This window comes from Rhyacophila brunnea, unplaced genomic scaffold (assembly GCF_057557595.1).
Source record: "Rhyacophila brunnea isolate RB1 unplaced genomic scaffold, BYU_Rbru_1.0 scaffold_1, whole genome shotgun sequence".
Taxonomy (NCBI): Eukaryota; Metazoa; Arthropoda; class Insecta; order Trichoptera; family Rhyacophilidae; genus Rhyacophila; species Rhyacophila brunnea.
This window is the reverse complement of record NW_028232751.1, coordinates 6,296,570-6,320,857: the sequence shown is the minus strand read 5'-3', so window position 1 is coordinate 6,320,857 and position 24,288 is coordinate 6,296,570. Positions and strand designations below refer to the sequence as shown.

Genomic DNA, 24,288 nt, shown 5'->3' with positions numbered 1-24,288 from the left:
TTTGACTGGATGTGGAAACTTATTTTGGAAATAGACACATCATTTATATATTTACATTAATTGTGCTTTTTGTTTTATATACACCCCTGTAGACATGATTACACTTAAAAATATTAAATAACTCTGAATAAATACTCTCGTAGAGAGTAAATAATATAATATATTTTTTCAACTCTGTTATCTAAACTTTACTTTTTTTTGATTTTTGAATGGAAACTATTTTCTGAAAAATGTCCAGCAGTGGAATTTAATATTTTTCATTCAGTAAAAAATAGTATGATATAAAAAATATGAAAAATAAATTAAATAATATGCCTTGGAAATCGAAGCATATTTGCTAATATATAATTTAATAATTTGTTCATTTATTTATCAGTCCATTCTCTATCGAGATCCAGAAGTTTATCGTACTTAATTCATTGGAAAATAGTTATAGTAAATTATGCAAAAAATATATCGAAAAAATTGTACTTAATTGTATAATAATAAATAGAACAATATCAACTATTATAGGCTCTCAAATACACTATAATTTAAAATTTACATTTTGAAATAAATTCGTAAACCATTCGGAGACAAAAAATCCCTGAACAGCTAACAAAATGACTATAATTTCAATAAATAATAACACTCTGGGATTATTAAATGAACGAAAATATCAATACATTGTGAGTTTGTTTAGAAATCCGATAATCAAACAATAATGAAAAAATATTACGTTAATAAAGATATCTAGGATCGTGTTCTTCAAGAACACACAGTATAAATTTAAGCGTATTATTTTGATCCTAATAAATGAATTCTGGAATATTAAACATTAATACAATGAAATCGAAATTAATCAATTATAAATCACTAGAATAGAAGAAATCGACGTGAGCCGCTTTCGTTCTAAAGTCTGCCAGGGTCTATTCCAGGGGTAGTCAACCTGTCCCTCACTAGTGGGCGGTAGGGGTTTTAAAAAAGGTATTTTCATAAAATTCCCCGTGGGCCGTGACAATTTAAATTTCAGAAAATACACTATTTGTATCACCCTAAGCATAAGTTTAGTTCACGTTACGTAAGTGTCTTATGTCCAAATATGTGGAATATGATATTCAGTTTATTGATACCTTTCCCAACCTCATATCTTGTGAAATCTGGCTTTATTTCTGTTAATTATATTATGACCAAAGAAAGAAATCGCTTGAATATTTTCGAAGAAGGAGACCTTCGTTTGTTCCTCACAAAAATTTACTTTAAAAATCACCATTACTGTGGAACCGGTAGGCGGTTAAATTTTACTAACAGAGATACAAAAGTGGGCGGTAGGTATAAAAAGATTGACTACCCCTGGTCTATTCAAAGGTGGTCCAGTTGTTGCGGGATATTTTGAATTTTTCAAAGTCGATTCCGTATTCGCCCAAAAGGTCTGTCTCTTCCTGCCTTGTTGGTGTGGGCTGGTCATTATCTAATTGTATGAGGTCCACGACCTTGCCGTTAGGCTGTAAGTTAAAGAATGAATGTAATTAGACATTTATAGATAACTCAAAACAATTTTATACAGTATATTATTTTCTTCATTGACAAATAATTTGTAAATAAAGTAAATAGGCATTAGATGAATTCATACCAATGTATGTATTCGATGTAAATTAAAAACCTGATACAGTAGAACCTCGATAATTCAAAATCTGAGGAACTAGCCGCAGTGAATTGTTTTAAATAATTTATTATATTGTACACACACTGCCATCTCCTGGAATCATGTTAATATATTAAGGCTAAGGTCACATAGGCAGGTGCCTTGCTTGGTGGCTACGTGCTAGGTGACATATCCTAGCAAACGGACGCACACTATACTATCGCAATGGCCACACTGCACGCTTCGCGCTACGTGATTATTGGTCACCTAGTGAGTCTCCCGGCGAACCAACGTGTTGGTTATTTTTATTGTGTCACTTAGAGATTTTGCAAGATGGCGGATGTTTTTTCAGTATGACAAACGTCAAACACCGCATATTTTGAGGTTATGAATAATGACGCATAGGACGAATTGACATTATGCACCCAACAAGTTCGAATTTGAGACTTTCGAAATTTTAAACTTAAATTCTCTGTGAGAAGTAGCTTTCTGATTAGTTTTGAGAGTGACATCGATGTTGACTTGAGCACTCCCAAATATTAAATGAATTTGTACCTAAGCTCGTAGCGTGCAATGTGGCAGTAGTGTTTTCAGTAGACAAGCATACAACCTAGCTCAGCATTAGCGAAGTACCTACCTATGTGGCCGAAGCCTTAGACTTGCAACAATTTGATAAAATATAATAAATATTACATTTTTAATTAATATTTTTTTTTATTTAACGAATAATTCACCAGACTGTAATGTAACATTCTAATTATTGAACATACATAATTGAATACGTGTATTAATTAAGGCGCTAAGTACCAAAAAGTAGTATTGCTTATGGTTACAAAATACTGATTTGTCAAATAAAATTGCATGAAGCAGACGTTTTGAAAAATACGGTTTCATAGTGTGAAGCAATCTTCTATAATTTTAAAACTTAAATTTATTTTGTATTTCCACAGAAGATAACTTTAAAATTGCGATTTCCAGTAACGGTCTAAGTACCACGATAAGAATTTTAATATAAGGTCTAAATACCAACTCAGGGATGCTGGCAGATCTAAGTACACACTGATGGCATTCGCAATAGAGATGGGCAAAATTTTATAAATCACAAAATAAGGTTTTTTGAGACTTTATTTTTTAATAATAAAAATATGTATTTACCTAATACAATTATTGAGAAAACAAGACGCCATAACTATAAAGGTAATTAATGTAGCCTTTCACAAAACGTTCTTATTAAACTTATTTTTAAATAATAAAAATATTTTTGACACAGTGTAAGTAAGTGTCTTGCGAACATATACTGCTGAAGGCATATTGGAGCCATTGAGCTTTAGCAATACCTAATTTTGTGGTATTGATAAAATGTAGTAGCTGCATTTTGAAAATCAAAAAAGTCGGTCAATTTCATAGGTAATACATTAAATGGATTAATGTATTTTGATTTCTTAATCTAATCTAAATAATTATAAAATATGTTCTGAATTAAATTATAGGAGGTATATTGCCCATTTAATTCAATAACGCACGAATAATTTCTTTTCTGTGGAACTGCATTGTATTATTTGATTAATTATTTGTTTATTTAAAATATAAAACACAATTTTATAGTTCTTATTCCACATTATTATTTATAATTTTAGACCGGTTTCGTCCCCCTCAAGAGACATTATCAACTAAATAATAATCTTAAAACAGGCGTGTTCTTAGCACGGAATATGTTAATAAAACTAAATGTTTCACAAAACGTCAAGATTGTGAAATAACGCAAACTTAATTATATTATGTGAAAAGTAATTGTTATATTAAAAATAATAGTGAAAGTAGGAAAAAAATAAGTCTTCTACTGTGTGGTATGTCTCAAAACAAGGTTATAATGCAGAGCATGGCACAATCCTGCATAGCGACAGGCTTTTTTGCCCAAGGAAGCTCTTTTTAAAACCATACGATTATATTTTATCATAATATGTAACGTCTACCTATGTTACCATGATTCCAAGAGATGGCAATGTCTGTACAATATATAAAATTATTTAAAACAAACGACCAGGGCTAGTATCATAAGTGTAAAATACAGTGTGTACTGTCCAACAAGATCTTCTTGGCTACATGTTAAAACTGTGAACTAACAAGCTCCTCTCATTAATAACCACACTTTGATTGAAGCGCCTTCCGGTTAGCGACGAGTTGTCCACGTGTAAAAACTGTAAACTAACAAGCTCCTCCCACTTTTAACCGCACTAGCGACTTCCGGTTATTGCCTAGATCTTCTTGTCGGACAGTATACGCGCTCATTTTCTAGGGCCAGCTCACCGCGCACGGAATTTTAAAGTGCATAATCGCTTGTGGCATACATTTGGTTTATTCACATAAGAGCCAATACAGTATATAGATTAATTAATCATTGAAGGTTATACGGAAAAAACAAGCTCATGGACAAAATGATAATTGTATATGAGAGTAAAAGAAGAATGAAATTGTTATTGGTTGGAAAATGGGTTAATATTAAGTAAAAGAATTTATATATTGATTTCTCATTTATTTTAAAATATAATAAATGTGAAACAAAGTAATAAAAACATATCCTACGTTTTGTGTCGTTTTATACACAATGAACTGATTTTTGCCTTGACTACACTTTCTTCTCCCTTCATTTATGAAGCAATGAAATCGATTGTGGTAGTTTTAATGATACCATTCTTGAGTACTTCCTCTGTTGCTCAAATTGGCATTTAAATCTTGAAAATTAAAAAAAGTGCGATGAGCCTGTTTTTGCCGTGAACCCTTCAATTGCAATCATAATATCTAGTCAAAATGGTTTCACAAAATATACATTTCGCTATATTGAAAATAAAACTGGTATTGAATTGGTAGGTAAACTTTTTCATCTTTCGGCGTGAAAATAGCATAAAAACTATTTGTAATGGAATATTTACCGATTTAGTTTTGCATTCCGCTCCTACCCCTGACATGTATGGCTCATTCGATTCTATCAAAGTACGGCTGGATGGCTGTTATGCAAAAATAAATATATTTATAAAGATCAGTCTGTCTAAGAAAATAAGAAGGTGTGTAAATAATGAAACCAAAACACAAAACATTGGAACCCCAATTTAACGTATCCGGAATTAATATTTTCCGGCTATTTGTGTGTAGTTCATGTAGTCTTTTTTCATTTTCTTTTTTTTTTATTTTTCTGACCCTAACATGATCATATTATGGGCCATCACAGAGTGGAGGATTGTATTAACAGATTTTTGTTTTATTGAGAAATGGATGTTCAAATTCAAACACAAATTGAAAAATAATATGTGTATTTGACAGACCCAGGATTCGAACCTGACACGTAAACCGCTCGGCCACCCAGGGTTTCATTTTGGTACATCTAATTCCCTATTTAACATTTTTATTTCCAGCAATTTATGTCTGAAATACAAAATTCAATTAAAAATGTATTTGAACCAATTCAATTTAATGTGTTTCTATATATCTGCTGATACACAACGTTACTGTATAAGTTTTTTGTTGTTATTTTTCTTCTTTAGATGTGTTCAAATAAAATTAGTCTCAGCCTGATTAGAATCATCCTGAGTCCAAGAAAAAAGAAACATTCTTAGAAATCCCTTGAAAACCATTAATTGGAGTTTCACTGCACATTAGAATTTCTCCACATTTAAGGTTAAGCATATCGTGTTCAACTAATATGTTTTACCAGTGGTCACAAATGCGAATGGAACACCGTATGGACCGTTAATGTAAGAGAAATTTAAATAATATGACTAGTACAATGTGGCATGTAGGTGCATGTCGGGCATAACGTGGAAAGACCACAAAAGAAACCAATGGATAAGGAAGCAGACAACAGTACGCCACATCATAGAGGTCGCTAAGTACATTAAATGGTAATAGGCTGTACATGCCGCTCAGCAAGCGGACAACCGCTGGATAAAGTGCTGTCATAATTTGGTACCCAAGGGGCACTAAACGACTGCAGGGACGCTCTATAACCAGCTGGATCAATGTACTCAAAAAGTTTGGTGGATGAACATGGCAGCGAAGTAATAGCGACCGAGAAGAGTTGGAAGAAACTATTGGAATTCTCTATTCAGCAGTGGATAGACCACGGCTGATAATGATATAAGTATTGTATTATTCGACCATCATTAATTAATTAAAATTTGACTTAAATGATTTTTAATAATATTCAACAAGACAAGTAATGGATAATAAAGAGTATTTACCTTTGGCATTACCAAAGGACTCACATATAAGGGTGAAAGTTTCGGAGGTGGAGATCCAAATGACGGCGTATACTTTACGCTTCTAACATACGATTCAAAGCTTGACTTTGAAGTGCTCTCTGTGGAAATTTTAGCAAAATCCAGTGATTGAGTCATGAAGTCTGATGACTTTCCAGGGCTGCCCAGTGTCTTGGAGGTGCCGGGCAAATTCAAGGCATCCACATTGTCAGAAAGACGAGAAGATGGTCTGGAAAGTACAATACAAACTTATTATTATCAATAACCACTTTAAACTCAATTGTTTTGGTGGAATGTCCACGGAAACGCTTTTCTGACGTTCGACAGATCGTCATTAGTCTATGAACTGTCCGAATCGGTTTGACGTTTCATGTCAAACCATTGCTGATGGTCCAAGAACGGTTTGATTTTCAATGATACACTGAACCAAACGTCAAATCTCAAACCATTTCCGGTATATTTTCTACTCATACAATTTGTACGTATATTGTCTATGGTTTAGTTTGATTTGTTTGATTCAGGTTGAATGATATGAACCTTATATTAACACAATTTTACATTGATACAATTGCATATTGGATTGTAAAAAGTGATACCTGGATGTAGTTTTCTTTATTCTTAATTTAGATCTGGCATTTTGCGATGTCGTCTCTATGCGAGACTTGATATCTTGGAAGGCTTGCTTGACCTCACGACCACCTTGGCGAACCTATCAAAAGAAATTCATTTAAATTGAAGCACTAATAACTAGGGCCCGGATTTATATGCTAATGCATGTTTTGTTAGGGTGTATGCACAGCTATGAGAGTTGCACAGAAATCTGTTTTGAAGGACACATAATCCAAAAATAGAATTTTATTGTGCATATAAATGCATATTTGAGACGTTAGAGCATATTTGAGACAATAGTGCATATTTCATAAATAAATGCATATTTTAGAGCTTTTGGATTTATAATTTTTATTTTTTTTTTAATACTTTATTGAAATATAACTAAATTAGGTATAGGTAGATAGTTTAAATGCACTTGCATTTTTTTAATGACATCCCAGAACTGTGGATTTATCAAAAAGTCAACTCGGGCGCCTTTATTTAAATTTTGCCCAATTACCTCTGTGGACGTTGAGAGGTCGTTTTCCGCATATGAACAAAATACCGACTGACTTGCGGAAAAATTTAATGTCTAAACACATTGAAAAAAAATATTTTAACTTATTTTTTCGGACAAAAAAACAGCAAATAATATTTAGGTATAATTATGTGTGTCGTTTTTGTTTTTTAAGTGGTGTTCAGTTTACAATGCATTTCTTATCCAATTATTTTTACTTGTAAACAACCTTTTTGAAAATTGTAATTGATTAACTTTATATTGATTATTTGTGTTTTTTTGTTATTGTATCGAAATATAACTAAGTTAGGAAGGTAGATAGTTTAGATGCATTTGCATTTTTAATGCCATCTCCGAGCTGTGGATTTATTAGAAAAAGTGATGTCAACTCGGGCACTCTTATTTAAAGTTTGCCCAATCACTTATGTGGATGATGAGAGGTCGTTTTCCGCATAATATATACACAAAATGCTGACAGATACATATGCGGAAAAATTTAATGCCAGAGCATAATATTGAAAATAATATTGTATGTTTTTTTCAGGCAAAAAAGAGAAAATAGTACTTATTTAGGAATAGTTAAGTGTGTCGTTTTTGTTTTTTAAGTTATGTTTGGTTAACATTGCATTTATTATTCAATTATTTGTACTTGTGAAAAAACTATTTTTATAATTGTAATTGATTAACTGTATATTCATTGTTTGTGTTTTTTTATTTGTTCTGATATCGTAATATGTTGAAAAATATTAACAAGTTATTCGATTTTTTGTCAGTAATATTGGCTAAAGTGGGTATTTACAATTTTTTCCCACAAAAAATGTCAATTTTTAACAGCATATTTCTTCGGTTTTAGTGCATATTTTATTGATTTTAAGTGCATACGTGCATGCATATAATCATGTTTTTGGTGCATATAAATCCGCTCCCCCTACTAATAACAAACAATTATTGTAGTAGATTAAATACAATTTTAGCGTGCAACAGGCTTACTTCAGAGTTTGCGATATATTAACTTTAATAATGTAGCCGACTGAATGTATTAGTTACAAGATAAAAAGAACTTTTTATATATCACATTTTTAAATTTTCCATTGAATCATATAAACTTGACAATCCTATGTAGGTATTAATAAATACTTTTTTTTGCACTTGATAGAAATACTGAATAAATATTATAGAATACTGAAATGTCATTTTGACATTTCATATTGATTTCCATAGTAACACACGTATATATTAATAATTTAGTTGCTAAAACAGAATTAAATGAAAATGAGTTAAAGTCTGCTTAAAGATGGCTAAAAGTATTAAAAGAATGCATTGTCGTCGTGTTCTAATATATTCTAAAAGTTTCAAATGTCTAGCTAGTTGGGAAGTTAGTTAAAAATCTTCAATCGTCCAATACAAATCTTGGACAAACAAGAAAAAATATGTACTGGACACACAAGAAAAAATTAGTACTGGACAAACAAGAATACGAGCTAATAAAAACATGGTAAAATCACATTATCCATGCATAGTTTATCATTGAGTATTGAAATTCTTTATTGAAAGTGATACATTAATGTACTGAACACATGCGAGTTCACTTATAAAAACCATTGACATTTGCAGACTTACCGATTGTACCGCTGTGTCTACAGCTGGTTGAGTCTGAAAGAAGGCCCAGTAAGAAATATATGTAATTATTAAATTATTGTATCATCCGAGATATGGAAATAATTCTGTCTATTGGGGCTATTCTATACTTATCGACCGCTAAAGTGATAAAGTGATAAATATTATCAAACTTAGGGTAGGTTTGTATCAAAGTATTAGCACTTATTGTAACAATTACAATAAGTTGGTCGTAATTGTTGCAATAAGTGCTATATTTTAACAACAGCAAGAGAGGTGCTGTTAAAATATAGCATTTATTGCAACAATTACAACCAACTTATTGTAATTGTTACAATAAGTGCTAATACTTTGATACAAACCTACCCTAAGTTTGATAATATTTATCACTTTAGCGGTCGATAAGTATAGAATAGACCCATATGAAACTCACAACGTGTACAATATATTGATTGCAAATTAAATAAGAAGGTTAGCTTCACTTCTAGTATTAATGAGCTGAATAGTAAAGTATTTAAAATAGAAATTAGGTAAAGATAATTCGAAATATTATCAGAAATAAAACAATAAAAATTTCCCTTTCATTCTATTGAAATATTTTTCCTTTTATTATATTGAAACTTAAATGTCAATCTGTTACAAATTAATTGTAATGTCATTTAATACCTTGTACATATTCAAAACTGTGAAAATATAATCTGAAAACATGACACTGGTATTTATCTGTCAAAATAAGAGAATGCGGGTGACATTTTGTTTTCTTTCACTACCGGATTATAAAGAATTCTTTTATTAAAATTGTCCTTGTGCCAGTTTATTTTTTGAATTTAGAATTTGTCATATCGGAAACACCGTAAATTGATGTGACATTTCTATATACATAATTATTAATTAAAACATTTATTTTAATATGAGTTTACAATAATATTTATATTCATTAGTCATTACTATTACGAATAAATAATTGAGTACATATTGAGAATAATTAAGAACTGAGAAGTTCAATAGTCTATAGTCAATGTGGTTATCTCCATGCGCCACATATTTGGAAAAATTGTCTGCCCATGGAAGAGGAGGTCCATCGCCCCTGCCATGACTACTGTATTGCTGGTTATATAGTATGGATCTGTCATTGAAATAATTTTGAATTAGTGCATACATGTCCCATGGGACGTACTTTAATAAAAGCTTACACAATATTAATGACCGGGAGGCACTATCGAAAACATCCGTTATATATAGGAGAATGCCTAGGATGTATTTACTTGTGGCTGTTTCATTGTAGATGATAAATTTTTGTATTGCATCCAAGTGGACTTACTCGGCCTGAACCCGAACTGGTTGGGTGAGAGTGGTGCAGTCTCTGAAAGGTGAGTTTCAAGTCTAGTGTACACTAGGCGCTCTAGTACATTGCCTAACGTAGGGCAAGAGTGTCAGAGGGCATCGTATTTGTATACTCATAAAATATCAAATCCAACTCCACTTGTTAAGTAAATATAATTAAACAGGAGGTTGATTGCAAAGTTGTTTATATTCATCGGGCCGTCATTTTTTTTACATTATACAACTAATTTTAAATATGATTTTTTTATAAATTTTAACGACGTTAAGGACATGTAAAAGAAAATATTCTATTTGCAGTCCTAAATATGCTTGACAATTTTTTTTTATCTCAAAATGGCAGACTACGGAGGTTACCGCCTTTTAAACCAACATCAAATATCTGAAAAATAAAACTATTCTCGCAAAATGACAAATCACAGGTTTCTGACTGACATTATAGCAAAAATCTACCCTAAAGCAAGAACCGTGTTACCATCCTAAATGCGTATAACAGTGTGTAATCAAGCACCCCGAGTCAAAGCGTATTATTATTATTAGATTTATTTGTTAGTATATTAAAATCCACTGCTGTATGGTTAGAACATCAACCCAATTAGTGAGTCTAGATTCCACTAAGTTACATTAATCCCAAATTGGAATCAATGAAATCAAAGAGAGAAAAACTCACCCTTTCTTTAACATTCCGCAAGAGACCTACAGCAGTTGATGAAATTTTTCTGCCACCGGTTGATCTAGAGTTCTTGGAGGACTCCCAAATGGCATATTCACGTTCGAATTCATCAGAGCGAGTATTGCCATCGACAATACGGGCGAGACGCTCATCGACGAACTGAAAATCGAAATACAGAAGTGTTCCAATTCAAGAAGAACAGCCCTAATTACCCTAAGTATACAAAATACAATTGACCAATTCTAGACAGGGGTAAAATATACACATGATAATAATACCTGCTGGAATGTTTGCGTCATTAAGAGTTGTGTTCTGAAATTACGCATAGAGCCCTTACAACCGCTGAGGAAAAGATCCGTATCGAAGATTAAATTTCCATCATTAAGCCTGAAAATCAATGAAAAAAGTATGTAATGTCAGGCTTATGGTAAATCGATAAATCGCACCCTCGCAACTAAACTGCCACAATCCAAAAAACGTCAAACAGAGAAAATCAGCTTTGAAGATTTTACCTTTCGCATTTTTGTACTGTGTTTTTGAAATATGTTTAGATATTGAATGAAGTTTTGACTTGAATTTGATGACTTAGAGATATGAAATTTTTGGTACATATACTATGAACGATAGACAATGAAACGTAGTAATTAACTCAAAACACGTAAATTTGGACTTATGGGGCGGTTTAATTGCGAGGGTGCAAAATATCCAGAAAATTAATAATGTATAAAGCAATTCTTCAGATGAAGCCAAAAAGATTTTGTTTCTTAACATGGTGACATAACGAGGTGACAATACATGTATGTGATTTTATCAAAGCCTGGGTATTTCTATGGTTGTTTCACTTCTACCACTACACTACTGTCATTGGGTCTTATTGCCTGGAAGTCATAACTTTGTGAGATGCAAAATTCGTTGCAAGTTTCACCGCTTGTAAGGTATTCATGAGACGTGTAAGTTTTTGTTGATCACTTTCAGGTCAACATAAATCAACAAAAAGTCCTCAACAAAAGAGTATCGTAAATCTCACGAGTGCGCAAATAAAGCGTAGTGCGCATGCGTGTTGAGCATCTCTAGTGTCTTCGTTAATATCTTGCGAGACATTAATTGCAAAACGTGGGATATTGCAATCCACCTCACATTAAGTTATGCAAGAGTTACAAATTCCCTGTCCTGTAGTAGTATTACAAAGAGAGAAAAATATTTTTGGGGCAAAAGTATTTTTAATGAAAATGGGCCATTCCCACAACCTCTTGGGAATAAAAGGACTATGTCCTGTATTCGGTGAAGTATTTAATATTCAGCCGGAAATTTAGTCCAAAATGTTCAACTAATATAACAGCACAGAACAGAAACATTTAAAAAATTAAAAGTTATATTTACTTGATAGCGGATTCATAACCTCCAATGATTTGTACAATAGCCTTCAGAAAAGCTCTCGACACTGTATCTTCTCCCAACTCTTGATTTTTTATGGTGCGACGCAATGACAATTGCTAGAAACCACAAGACAATATCTTTTACAAGAAAGCTTTTGCACCAGTATTTTTCTAAATCGCCATACTGCTATGTAAAGAATCGACACAGATTCAAATGGTAGACGGCCATAAGTTTTGTCAGATTATATTAAATTTGACAAATCATAGTATAAAATTTCAATGAAAGCATTAATTATTTTTAACCGAATATTGGTTAAAATAATAAATTTAAAAAATCGGTGTGTGTACTTATGTACGCGCGCTAGAAGTTACACTTCTTTGGCGTAACAAAACAAAAACAAAACTTGTGATAAACTAGATACTTTGACTAGCTCTTAATTATCTTGTTAAATTACACACTCAAGAAAAAGGACCGCTTATTGGAACACCACGCTGTTGGTTTATTTCTATACACTTTAATTTATATTACTAAATTATATAATGGTTTCTCGTTGTTTTTATTTTTAAAGTACCAACTGTCACTGACGTTTAATCGTTTGTTTACATGAGGAATTGCAAATGGCCGACAATAATAAATTCGCTGCCTAGGCAACGGAACAATTCTAAACTGTAATATTATACTGTATAATCGTCACGATTGCAGTATCATACTGTGGCGTTAAGGTAGTGCGTTCGGCTGATAACCGAACAATCGGTGGTTCGAATCCAATCGAGTGCGTTTTTTTTGTGTGAAAAAATAAATTATGTGTTACATGTCACACGCCAAAAATACACCCTGATCTGATTTCCCAAACGTGCCAAAAGAAGTATAACTTCAATAAAAAAAAGGTATCGATCGCCTAAGTCGACATTGGTTAAAATGATAGCCAGATATTCAGACAAATGATCGATTTTATTTGAAAATAATAATAATGCATAATGGGCACAAGTGTATGAGTGGCATGAGTGTTGCAGTTTACCCAGATTATGCGAGACACAAGTTGAGAAAAAAAATGATAATTTATGGAATAATACAAAGGAATAACAGTACTACTGAACAATATATTATGCATAATATTAATTATACAATAAGCATACATCGGTGAAACAGCAAATATTTTTCAACAATACGTGGGATGAAATTTTGCACTCGTTGCCAATCGGAGTGCGGTAGTCGAGATGTGAGCACGTCAATTTGTTTTGTGATGGCGTCGGAGGAATATATTCTTAAATCGTGTGAAGATGAGTAAAAAACGTTACGCATGTACTCGAGAAAGAAAACATATCAATGAATATATTATTATTATTACTAATATAACAATAAACATAACATTAAATGGACTCATGTTGAATTTTTATGATAAATTATGTTTTGTTCGGCACGCGTCGTTTGCACAATCTGTGCGTCGTGTAGTCACAATTTTTTTAGACCATGCCTCAGTTGAAGTATAGCCATAAGTGTTTCGTTATCAGTGATATTATGTCAAAACATGTTTAAAATATTTGAAATTTCAGATGCAAACAGGAGTGGACAAATTGTGTGAATGTACGTACTTAAGATGCGGTTAACATAATATGTCCAAACGGGACCGTATAATATGTTTTTTTAATAAACATGTTTTCAAAAGACATTGCTTATGCAAATAAATTTGCAAGTACTGTAATTCGATTAACTTTAAGGAAATCAGCGGTACAAATACTGTTTTTTTTTTAGATATTCGTTCATGTCTGTAATTATGGTGTCAAGGGGTAGAAGTGGTAATTCTCACTTTCTGAAAACAATATTGGGAGAAATTTTTTTCTAGTTGCTCAACATACATAAAATTTTTAAGTATAAAAACTCCCACAATACTTTCTAAGTAAATCCCTTTTTTGACACGTAATGCCTGGATTATTACAATAAATAAATACAGTCAGCTCACCATATCAATTGACAGAGCAGACAGATCATCAAACGGAGTTGTAAAGCTATTTCTGTCAGCATCCAGCACAACCACTTCGCCAATTTCAACCGGCGTCAACCTCTGGAAAGTATGCAGTAAAAATATTACGGGAAAATGAGCGTTATCCTGAAAACAGCATTCAGAGATATTGGCAGTTAAACATTTCAGTTACGGATAAACAGCGTGCAACACGTGGTCAGTTTAGACTGTCTACTGCCACCTCTTGTTAGAATATCAAGATAATATTTGGTGAGTGCATGCATAGGTGTATGCCGCATAATTTAAACTGATTTACCAAAAAATACCGTTATCACGATAACGCTCATTTTCCCGATATGGGCTCAAACGTTTTATGAAGTAATTTTATGAGAAATACCTTTAATATCTGAAAGTTTCGCTAAGTCTTCTAGTTTTGAATGAATTCTTACAAGATAAAGGCAACAGAAGATATAAAATATTTTATGAACATATAGCTAAGCCATTCAACAAGGCGATTCACAGGTGTATCAGCGTTGTTTGCTAAAATAAATATTTCAATGCTAGCAAACAACACCTCTACAATGCTTTTGCCTAGGGATTGAATACCGAATGAAAACATTAATACCTGTATTATATATATTGTATTTCTTTAGACCATATCCAATCTTAATAAGATCATAGATGGGCCTTCAGAGAGTAGAGGTTGCTATTATTATTGGTTATTTTTTTTTACGAAAAATGAATGACAGCCACTTGCTCAACCTATTAAGTTCATACTGTGACTCCAAACACAAATTGAAAAGCAATATGTGTATTTGCCAGACTCAGGATTCGTACCAGGGACCCACGGCATTAAGCCAATACTTAATCCGCTCAAACAGATATATTTTCCAAAAATCTCTATAAAATATGAATATAGTATTGCAGAAACAATTACCAAAGTAGGTACATAGGCGCTATGTATATCTTTGAAAATGAAAATAATGAAGTAGATGATAACAGCAATATATAAGGCGGCTTGCATATCTAAGCTCGTCTCGTCTGTGACACAGCCATAAGTCAAGCCTTGTAGGAATGCCGCATCCATGTTGCATAGTCGGCCGCGCCCGTAGGAGCCTAGCGACAGTGACGATCGCAATCTCTCGTCAAAGAACCGTCATTGCACAAAAAAAGTCATCAGACGCCGAAACAGCAATTATCATGTATTGAACGAAGATATTTTGTGAAGTGATTTCTCCTTGTATAATCATATGAATACGTGTATTAATTAAGGCGCTAAGTACCAAAAAAATTAAAACTGACATTTTTATAGAAAAATATTCAATGTACCAACGCCAATGACGTCAAGTATGGTCTAAGTGCCTCAACCAAGTCAAAAAAAATAGAGCAAAATATTTAAATCTGGCAACGTTGTAAGTCCGTTGGCGTGTTTTATTTATAATGGTGTAAGTACCACTTCAATGGTCAACGGCATTCAATATAAAATGGCTGATGACGGTGTGTTGACACTCACAAGTTCTTAATTCCTAAAATTATGGAAGCTGCCGAGATTGCTTCATACTATGAAACCACATTTTTCAAAATGTCTGCTTCATGCAATTTTACTGCAATGACTCAGTATTTTGTAACCACAGGCAATACTAGTTTTTGGTACTTAGTGCCTTAATTAATACACGTATTCATATATGCAATGACATTTTTCAATCTCTTGGATGAAGTAAATATTGGTGCGCTCGTCTGTCATTTTGTAGGAGATACGGTGATTGCTGATTTGACGTTTGAATTAAAATGGTTGACTCGTAGTGGTTAGTGCATGCGTAACTGCAACATGGACGGCAAGCACGGGGCGCGAGTCTTGTTGCTAGCAACGCCAGCTGTTTTTGTCAAACTAAAATGTCGCATTCCAGCAGTGCAGCTCTATTTGGTCATGTGTGTTTTGTGAATAACAACTACGTCACATCAACGTTTTCGACATGTTGCAGATGAGATGAGTTTAGATGTGCGAGCTACCTATATTTCTGGTGTAGAATGATTTACCTATATTTATAAATAACCCATACTGTCACCATAATAATTATTTTTAGTGAAAACAGTAATTTGTTTAGGAATGTGAGTGAGGTGATAGGTAAGTTGAATATATTTTTAAATAAAATTGAGCATATCTCCCAAAAATTAATGTAACAAAATAAAGTTTTGAACAAATGCACACCTACCGAATTAAATTATATACATACCAAGAACATGGCTTCCGAAACGCCAATGAGAAACGGCATGGGGGCTGATAGATAGTCGACCAAAGACTCAGGCAGGACAGGAATAAAAATATGCTGCCACACAAGGGGGTATAGGAGATCATTCGCTGCCTGAACGCAAGCTGACAAGCGAGTTGGATTCTTCGATCTCACAATGATACGTCTCTCATGTAGAAGAGCTCCCAGCATCCCAACCATGGCTTTCGAGTCCACCGCACTGAAGTAGTCTGTCAGGTTTCGCTATTAAAAACAACAGTAATTTCTGCCGGTACAATAAATGTTAATAACTTCCGCAGGAATCGCAAATAGCATGACATATATACAAATATTACAAATTACTGAGTAAATTATAGTGCAATACGACAGACACAATAAAAATATACACACACATAGTTATGAATTAAATCTATTTATAGACAAGACAAGACTTTCACATACTTTTGCGCATGTATATAATATGGAAAATGGGTGGTATATTGAAATATCAATTCAATCGATGTTGTGAACTACAGCTAACTAATTGATATCTAATAATCAACAACAATGCAGAGTTACAAGAAATAATTAATACAAATGATAATAAAATTTTGATTCAAGCGAATGTCAACAAAATTCCAAACACTATATTTAGAGCCGAAACAAATGGATATATTAGTCTTTGATGAAATATCGCTGATGCAATTTCGCTAAAGGCAAATATTAATGAATTAATTACAGTCAAAGACATTTATAGGATAGAAGAAAACTGAAATATAAATATTAAACAAAATTATATGAAACATAGGAATAATAATAAATTCAATCGATGTAGACATAAAAATAAGTGTCGCGCTAGCAAAATAATTGAATAATAAAAGAAATAATATGGCAAAATTCAATGTTCTTACATTTCCCGGAATGCAAGGGAGTCTATGTGGTATATAATTGTCAACGGCTGTGGTTTGGATGTTTCTTAAGTAGTGATCGAGCTGAAATGTTTCTCCTTGGTATCCCTTGCTACGTGCACCTAACTTGGCGGGGTTTGAGCGTTTCAAGGAAGCAATCACATCTAAATATCTGAGAAAATAAACAAAAACAATAATACATAAACAATGGTGTGAATATTTCAATGGGTAAATTGTTAATAAATACATAATTATCGAACTTCCTCATATTAACAAGACTTCACTCAGTTTAAGGTGATACATCAGTGAAACGGCAAATAATTTTCAACTATAGGCGCGACGAAATTTTGGACTCGCTGCCATTCGGAGAGAGAACGTCGAGCTCAGAACATGTCAATTTGTTTCATGATGGCGACCGGGGTATTAATTTTTAAATCGTGTAAAGATGACTAAAAACGTTACCCATTTACTTTAAAAAGAAAACATGTGAATGAATATATTATTATTGTTACTAACAGAACAATAAACAAAACATTAAATGGACGCATTTTGGATTTATATGACAAATTATATTTCGTTTGGCATGCAACATTTGCACCCGCGACCCGCAATCCGCGCATCGCCTAGCCACAATCTTTTTAGAACGTGCCTCAACTGAGGTATAGCCTTAACATTAATAGAGAAATAAATTTACTAATTAAATGGTAGATAGGTGATTAGACTTTTTGTCGCCAGCAGGTAATACAGGTGAATTATAATGAAACATAAATTTAATAGTAATAATATTGTGTCAGGTTAATACTGCCTGTGTTAAATTATTATTGTAAAGTGAAATGAACTTACTTGTAAAACTCATCGTGGTGTTCGATATGTGAAAGGAAAACAATAGCATTGTCTACGTGAGGATCGTGCCTGCAATATCCATATGTAAATTTGGCATCCATGTCCGTTAGAACAAAGGAAAAATGCTGAACAAAATTCCTGAAAATATATATATATCAAAATGGTACTAGTTCAAATAAAATTGGTATCGGCAGACTTGATTGTGTAGCTTCACAAAAATTACAAAGTACATAATATTATAATGTGAAATGAAAATTATTTTAAATTATTATATAGGCAATGTAATCGAACAGCCTAGACAGCATTAGATGGCATATATGAGGGGTATAAAAGCAAAACCGCCACTATCCATATCTTATAATTTTTGAGATAATGATTGATTAATGATCAGTTTCTTACTCTCTATCTATACCCTATAAACTTCAAACCGATGCAGAAACGTCTCTAAGCCATTCAAAATCGCCATCAAAAACGGCGATCAAATGCATAACCGCCTCTCTTACACTATAAGTGTAACTATAAGTTCAAAAGCGCCACAACCTAAATGCACCAATCACTAACAAGTAAATACATACACATCGCAAATCTAATATGGCCGCTGTGCTCCGTTGCCATACAAATGTGTTGTGTTTGCTTTGCTTATTATTTTAAAATTAACTTTAAAAATGGATCTCTATGTATCATCTGTGAATAGTACTAGTGCTAGAAAGCGTCAAGGCAACAGGGATCAGTGAAAACGGAACGTAGAAAAGCGAAATAGATAAGAATTATTCACATTAAAAAACTGCTTTTCACTGTCACAAGTTAACACTTTATGGGCCGGAGGACTGGATCGATTTTTAATAAATTGTTTTTTCTAAAGATACGTACCAAAAATTTTACCTAATCTCTGAGTAATTGGGAATTGTCGTAATAAAAACAACATAAAGATGAGGTGCAATGAAATAGGAACGCAAAATTTCACAGTGCCTTCTACACAAAACATGAAAAAGTATATCAAAATGCATTCATTTTGAAATTTTTGAAAATCAAATTGCCTAGACGACACTTTTTAGAAAGTCATGACCAGCTTCATGACTTTCTAAAAAGTGTCGTCTAAAAAATATTGTGTGACTATTCTATCCAGAAGAAATTGGACAATCGGTGTAGTTGACGAATATTTCTTGACAACTGTTAAATTAAAAAAAAAAATATTATTAATATCTCACATTTCATTATCTATACAAAGATTTTAATTGTTAAAATTGTATCCTCTTTATGTTATCTTACAATTATATTTTAATCGTTTTAAATTTATGTATCTTTTTTTATCCGTTTTCGACATTTCCTTTTTAAATAAATTGTGATTTTCTATAGAAATGCGGAGGTAGCGTATTATCTGTCACAATAACGTATCAAATTTAATAAATTGAAATAATTGAAGTATTTTTTGGGTTTTGTTAGCCTGTAAATATTATTTGAAGTGCCTAGTTTCAAAAGCCCTTAAAACGGTTTTCATAAAATTTTGAGTTAAATATTAGAGATATGTTTTTGTTCATTATATGTTGGCCAAAGTTATAGATTCAAAAAAGACCTAAAACCGTCAATATTTATGATCAAAAGTTAAGCTTAATTTCAAAACCCCCTAAAACAGTTTGCGTGTGAATTTTAAATCCCCCTAAAATGAATAAACCAATAAGCGCGGCTGTTGGTCATGTGATACGGATTGCAATATGTCTGCCTGAACAAAATTTAAGTGAATTCGTATTGCTCTGTAGGATCTGTAGGTTTATAGTATTTGTCAATATTTATAATGAATGTTGAACTGATTAATGTGCCAAAATGTAAGCCCAATGTGTCAAGAAAGCGTTTATGCAGATAAGAAACATGGAAAGTTAATATTGAACGCCAAACTACTAACTACTAGGGGACTAACAGGGCTCTAGCCTGGGGGGTCAATCAGATAAGTGAGATAAACACACATCACAAATTTGCTCTAATACTAAAAAAGTCTACTATTGTATTTCAACGATTTTAACGTTTTAACAATGGTAGTATGATGCATTTTTTTATTATCGTATGTCGATACTTGCAATTCAAATAGATATAAATTCTAATGGTTTTAAGTTTTGTACTATTCCATTTGAATCGTTTTTTGCGACACGGGTATCGCCTTTCGGCATCTTCGGGCACTATGCAATTACATATAAATACAATTGACACACCAACCCGGGTCGTATAAAAATGACCCATTCACTGCGTCCAACGCAACTGGTGCGTTGCCCATCAGATGGACATTAGATATAATTAGCATGTTATTTAAATGTGATAATTAAATATTAATTAAATGGTCCGCAGTAAATGGGGACTGCGGACCTTTTAATATAGAGATATATTAAAAAATACACAAAATCACTAAAAATACAGTGAATATCCTTAATTTTACCTCGAACACCATTTGAATGCTGTATTTCAAAAACTTTGCTTGACACATTTTAAAAAACAGTGACATAAGTTGCAAAAATCTTCACAATTACCTAAATACACAAATGTAAGTAGTTTTTTTTAAAGACAACCGTTAATATTTGCTATAAAATAATATATTTTACATCTACCTACCTATTTATTTTTATACCTATAGGATTGTTTTCACTATTTTGGCTAAAACACAATAGTGACTTGTAATGTTTTCAAAATACAGCGTTCATTTTGAAAATACTAATGTCGAGCGTCACATTGCTTTTAACCCGAAGTAAACTTAAAAATCCTGGCCTGGGGAGTGGGGGCCCGGTTCAGGTGGTGTGGGCCATCCTTTCCTTAAAGGACGATACTTTCTTTCGATACGATACCCATTCCATGTATCGATACTTTTTCAATGGGTAGACAGGTCTATGCAGTGTTACTTCGTTTTACGTTTTGAGTGTTACCATGTTAAAAAAATATCTTGCGGTGCCTGTAGAATCACGTATAATGACTTATAACGGAAACATAAGAGTATTATAATTAAATATTAATATGTATTTATAGTTATTGCATTTATAAAGTGCAGTTGTCATATTTTTGTCGTCGTTTAACAATTATAATATAATTTACCTAAACTATAGGAAAGAGAATTTATAAATATGGTATTATTTTGAATAGAAAAAAACGAACGAAGCTTTAAGATGATCTTACCTAAGGACGATGTTTCTGCATAGCGTTTTGTACTGAGGAAATTTTAGTTAAGACAAATGTTTCTGCATTCCGCTCTATGAATATATTTTGTATCCACATTTTATTTTTGCTAATTGTTATTTAAATTTGTAATAAGAAAAAAAAAACATGTAAGGTTATATTTCATCGATCTTTTGTTCATCTAAGGCCCCGGATTTATTTTTTCTGATTTCGGGGGCCATTGTATGAAAAAGTTTGAGAAGCACTGATCTACAAACCTGTCTGAACCTGTCAAATAAACCATACAATGACAACGGCTCATCTCACTTACGCTTGAAGAATGAGATTGGAGAGACAGTCAGCATTTTTACGTGTAAAAAGTGATTATCGCGATATTTTAAAATACACACTATTGGTGCAAGTAAATCAATGCACGTGTTCAGACGCTATTATCCACAAATCACAAACATGCCTTGCATGCTAAAGCAAGGCAAACCCTATTGTATATTATATTGAATTACATTGAATCAATACAAAAATTGCAATCCTGGAATGTATGTCAATCACGCACACTTGTGATCCCTAAAATATGCATGGAAAACATTTCACGGTGAATCATCAAGTACCTATTACTTAATTATAGGAAAAAATTAACGTACAATAATTGTAATATTTCAGGTAAACAATTAAAATTCAATCATTCTTTTATCAAATTAATTATATTAATTTAAAATAATAACTGTGGACGGATGGAAAAAATTGTGAAATTTAAATATTCGATATTTGTGCAAAACGTCAAACTAGCCTCAATTTTTTTTCTTTGTCACTTAACATAACATGTCATTTAATGTCCAGTACCATACGTAACACAAAATTATTAAAAATTAAAATAGGTTTGTTTGACTTTAGCTAAGGGGCCGAAATATTGATAATAACAGATCATAATGTGAGGTTATGTTCAATGAAGGAATTGAAAGACAATAATTATGCATAATAAAAACACATATAATCATACTTGTATATTTATAATGGAAGTGTTTTTTTTTTAATTATGAGGCAGGTTACCTTTCGTAAAATATAATACATGATTAGTATGATTACAATAGACAAACGATTCAAATCTGCGTGATTGATATTTTTGGTCGGTAGGTATTTTGTAAGAATTGTAGTGATATTATTTACTTGCATGCGATAATCCACAATAAAAAGTATCAACTTACCTTTCAAATTCGAAAGGAAAGATAAACTTAACCGCACTTTCCAAGAGATCATCATTTTCGCTGGAGGTTGGAAATTTATACACAATTGTGGGGTCCGAAGTTTGAGATGATGGTGGAGCAATTTCACAATAGTACTCGAAGTATTTTTGGACGTTGGCTCTGAAAATTAAAGACAATGTTTGAGTATGAAGCCAGTAGTCTAGCAGCACATAATAATAATATTATCGTTCACTTTATGGCAGTATAATTTGATTAATCACCTTTTGCGCGAACCCATATTGATGGGATGTGTCTAGAAATAATATATCCAATATTTTCTACGCTATTAATACCAAATCAATGTAAAATAAAGATATCAAACGTCAGATTATTGTTAATGCTACGTTGGCTCGGCTATTTCACAATATTCCCACCGCTTATCTGAACTGTCACTGTCAATTCACGTATATTATCTATGACTGTCCGACCACCGACAACAATGGCCGTCGATTTAAGGTTGTTTAGTTGGCAATTTGTTTACACGAATGCAAACGCAGAAAAAAAATAAAGGCGCTGCACTAGCTGAACAAACTCTGACTGCAATGTTGCCATTTTATTATCACCGAATTTATAGTAGGAATGCGCAGCACTCTAAATGATAATTTTGCGAAAATATCAACATATTTATCTAAATATGTATTTTATAAAAGTGTTAGATTTTTTGTTATACCTGGCTGGCCTATTTAGCTCAGATGGTCAATTTATTTTTTCCACGAAACTGAGTGATAATTTTGGGGATTTAGCGAATCGGAACGGCGGTCCGTTGCGCTCTGGTCCATTTTGTGGCCTGGTACGTGGTCAAGAAAGCACGCGTTATCATAATTGTGATTTCAACACAATAATTGTGTTGAAAATGTATAGGTTTTGGATACATTCACCTGGAACACCCAACTTAGACATTTCAACTTTTGTTAAATTCCATACGTTTGTGCTTCTATTGGGCACGTAAATTTATCGAGAAATTCCAGCTTAAATTTGGGTAACTCAGTTAAACGTTGGATAACCCAACTTAATGCGCTCCATTGGCGAGCCAAAAGTCCGAGGACAATTAATAAATCACCAGATTTGTCAATGCTCTGTTACTGATCAATGAACGAATAAAAAAGTCAAGCTGTCAAGAGAGTTGCGATTATCGTAATGTCTTCCAATAATCCTATATATTTGTATTATTTCTAATTATGTAGACTTGCATAAAATAATATAGCAGTGAAAACAATACCAGTTTTACGTTTTTTCTATGAATTTCATAAATATAAATTAAATAATCGATAAATCTTTCATTTTCTAATGTGTAAATTAACAAATTAATCAATGAAAATTTTTGCAACAATTACAGACTTTTTTGGTCTAAATGATCGCGTACCTATTAATATCAAATTGAATTTGCAAAGTAATTCGGAAAGTAAATTATGAAACATTTTTGAAATCCAACGAGCCTGCAGATTAGAAAGTCCGCAAATCTGGGGTGCTCCACGCGAAAAAAAAGTCCGAAGACTATAAAGTACTTACTTGCGTGCCAATGGAGCGCCGGCATAAGACTATTAACTTTTATCCTTTTTTTTGCATGTTTGGTTTGTGCATGTTTGTGCAAGCGCTTTTATTTTATTAAGCTACGAAGTCTCAATTAAGTCTTATTTAGCTTAGCATTCTCAGACTTTTGGTTCGCCAATTGAGCGCCGGCATAACGAGTATCCCTTAACTAAAAAAATATTTACTATCATTTTAATATTGTAGTTACGTATTGATTAATAATTAAATAGGTAACAAAAATTCGTCTTGAGTAGTTTTAATACGATTTTAATAAAAAATAAATTTCAAAATAGGTTAATAAGTCATTCTATTGGAAGGTATCCAATATAAACATGATGTAGATTGTAAGCACTGTAATTTAAATATTTTTGTGTGAATATTCAGAATAATATTACCTTTGATAAATATTTTATTTTGCTAAATATTTATTTTTTC

The 24,288-nt window shown here is 32.4% G+C and overlaps 1 protein-coding gene across 1 annotated transcript; it reads right to left on the bottom strand.

The window, feature by feature from the left end:
- Window positions 1-207: 207 nt before the first annotated feature.
- LOC147079420 (DENN domain-containing protein 1B-like) lies at window positions 208-22,758 on the bottom strand. Its single transcript, XM_085940887.1, has 14 exons — window positions 22,545-22,758; window positions 22,285-22,443; window positions 17,933-18,070; window positions 17,093-17,261; window positions 16,188-16,445; window positions 13,954-14,055; window positions 11,997-12,109; window positions 10,895-11,003; window positions 10,614-10,775; window positions 8,606-8,638; window positions 6,474-6,586; window positions 5,884-6,106; window positions 4,555-4,629; window positions 208-1,484 (listed from the first exon to the last, which is right to left on the bottom strand). The coding sequence occupies exons 1-14, from the start codon at window positions 22,559-22,561 to the stop codon at window positions 1,338-1,340; spliced, it is 1,818 nt and encodes a 605-aa protein (XP_085797013.1). The 5' UTR covers window positions 22,562-22,758; the 3' UTR covers window positions 208-1,337.
- Window positions 22,759-24,288: the final 1,530 nt, after the last annotated feature.

Bases quoted from the DNA above. Each gene is read 5' to 3' on its own strand.
- LOC147079420 (XM_085940887.1), bottom strand. The intron at 12,110-13,953 runs GTGAGCTGACTG...TGTGGTTTCTAG, and splicing joins CTGCTCTGTCAATTGATATG to CAATTGTCATTGCGTCGCAC. The intron at 11,004-11,996 runs GTAAATATAACT...ATTGATTTTCAG, and splicing joins GGTTATGAATCCGCTATCAA to GCTTAATGATGGAAATTTAA.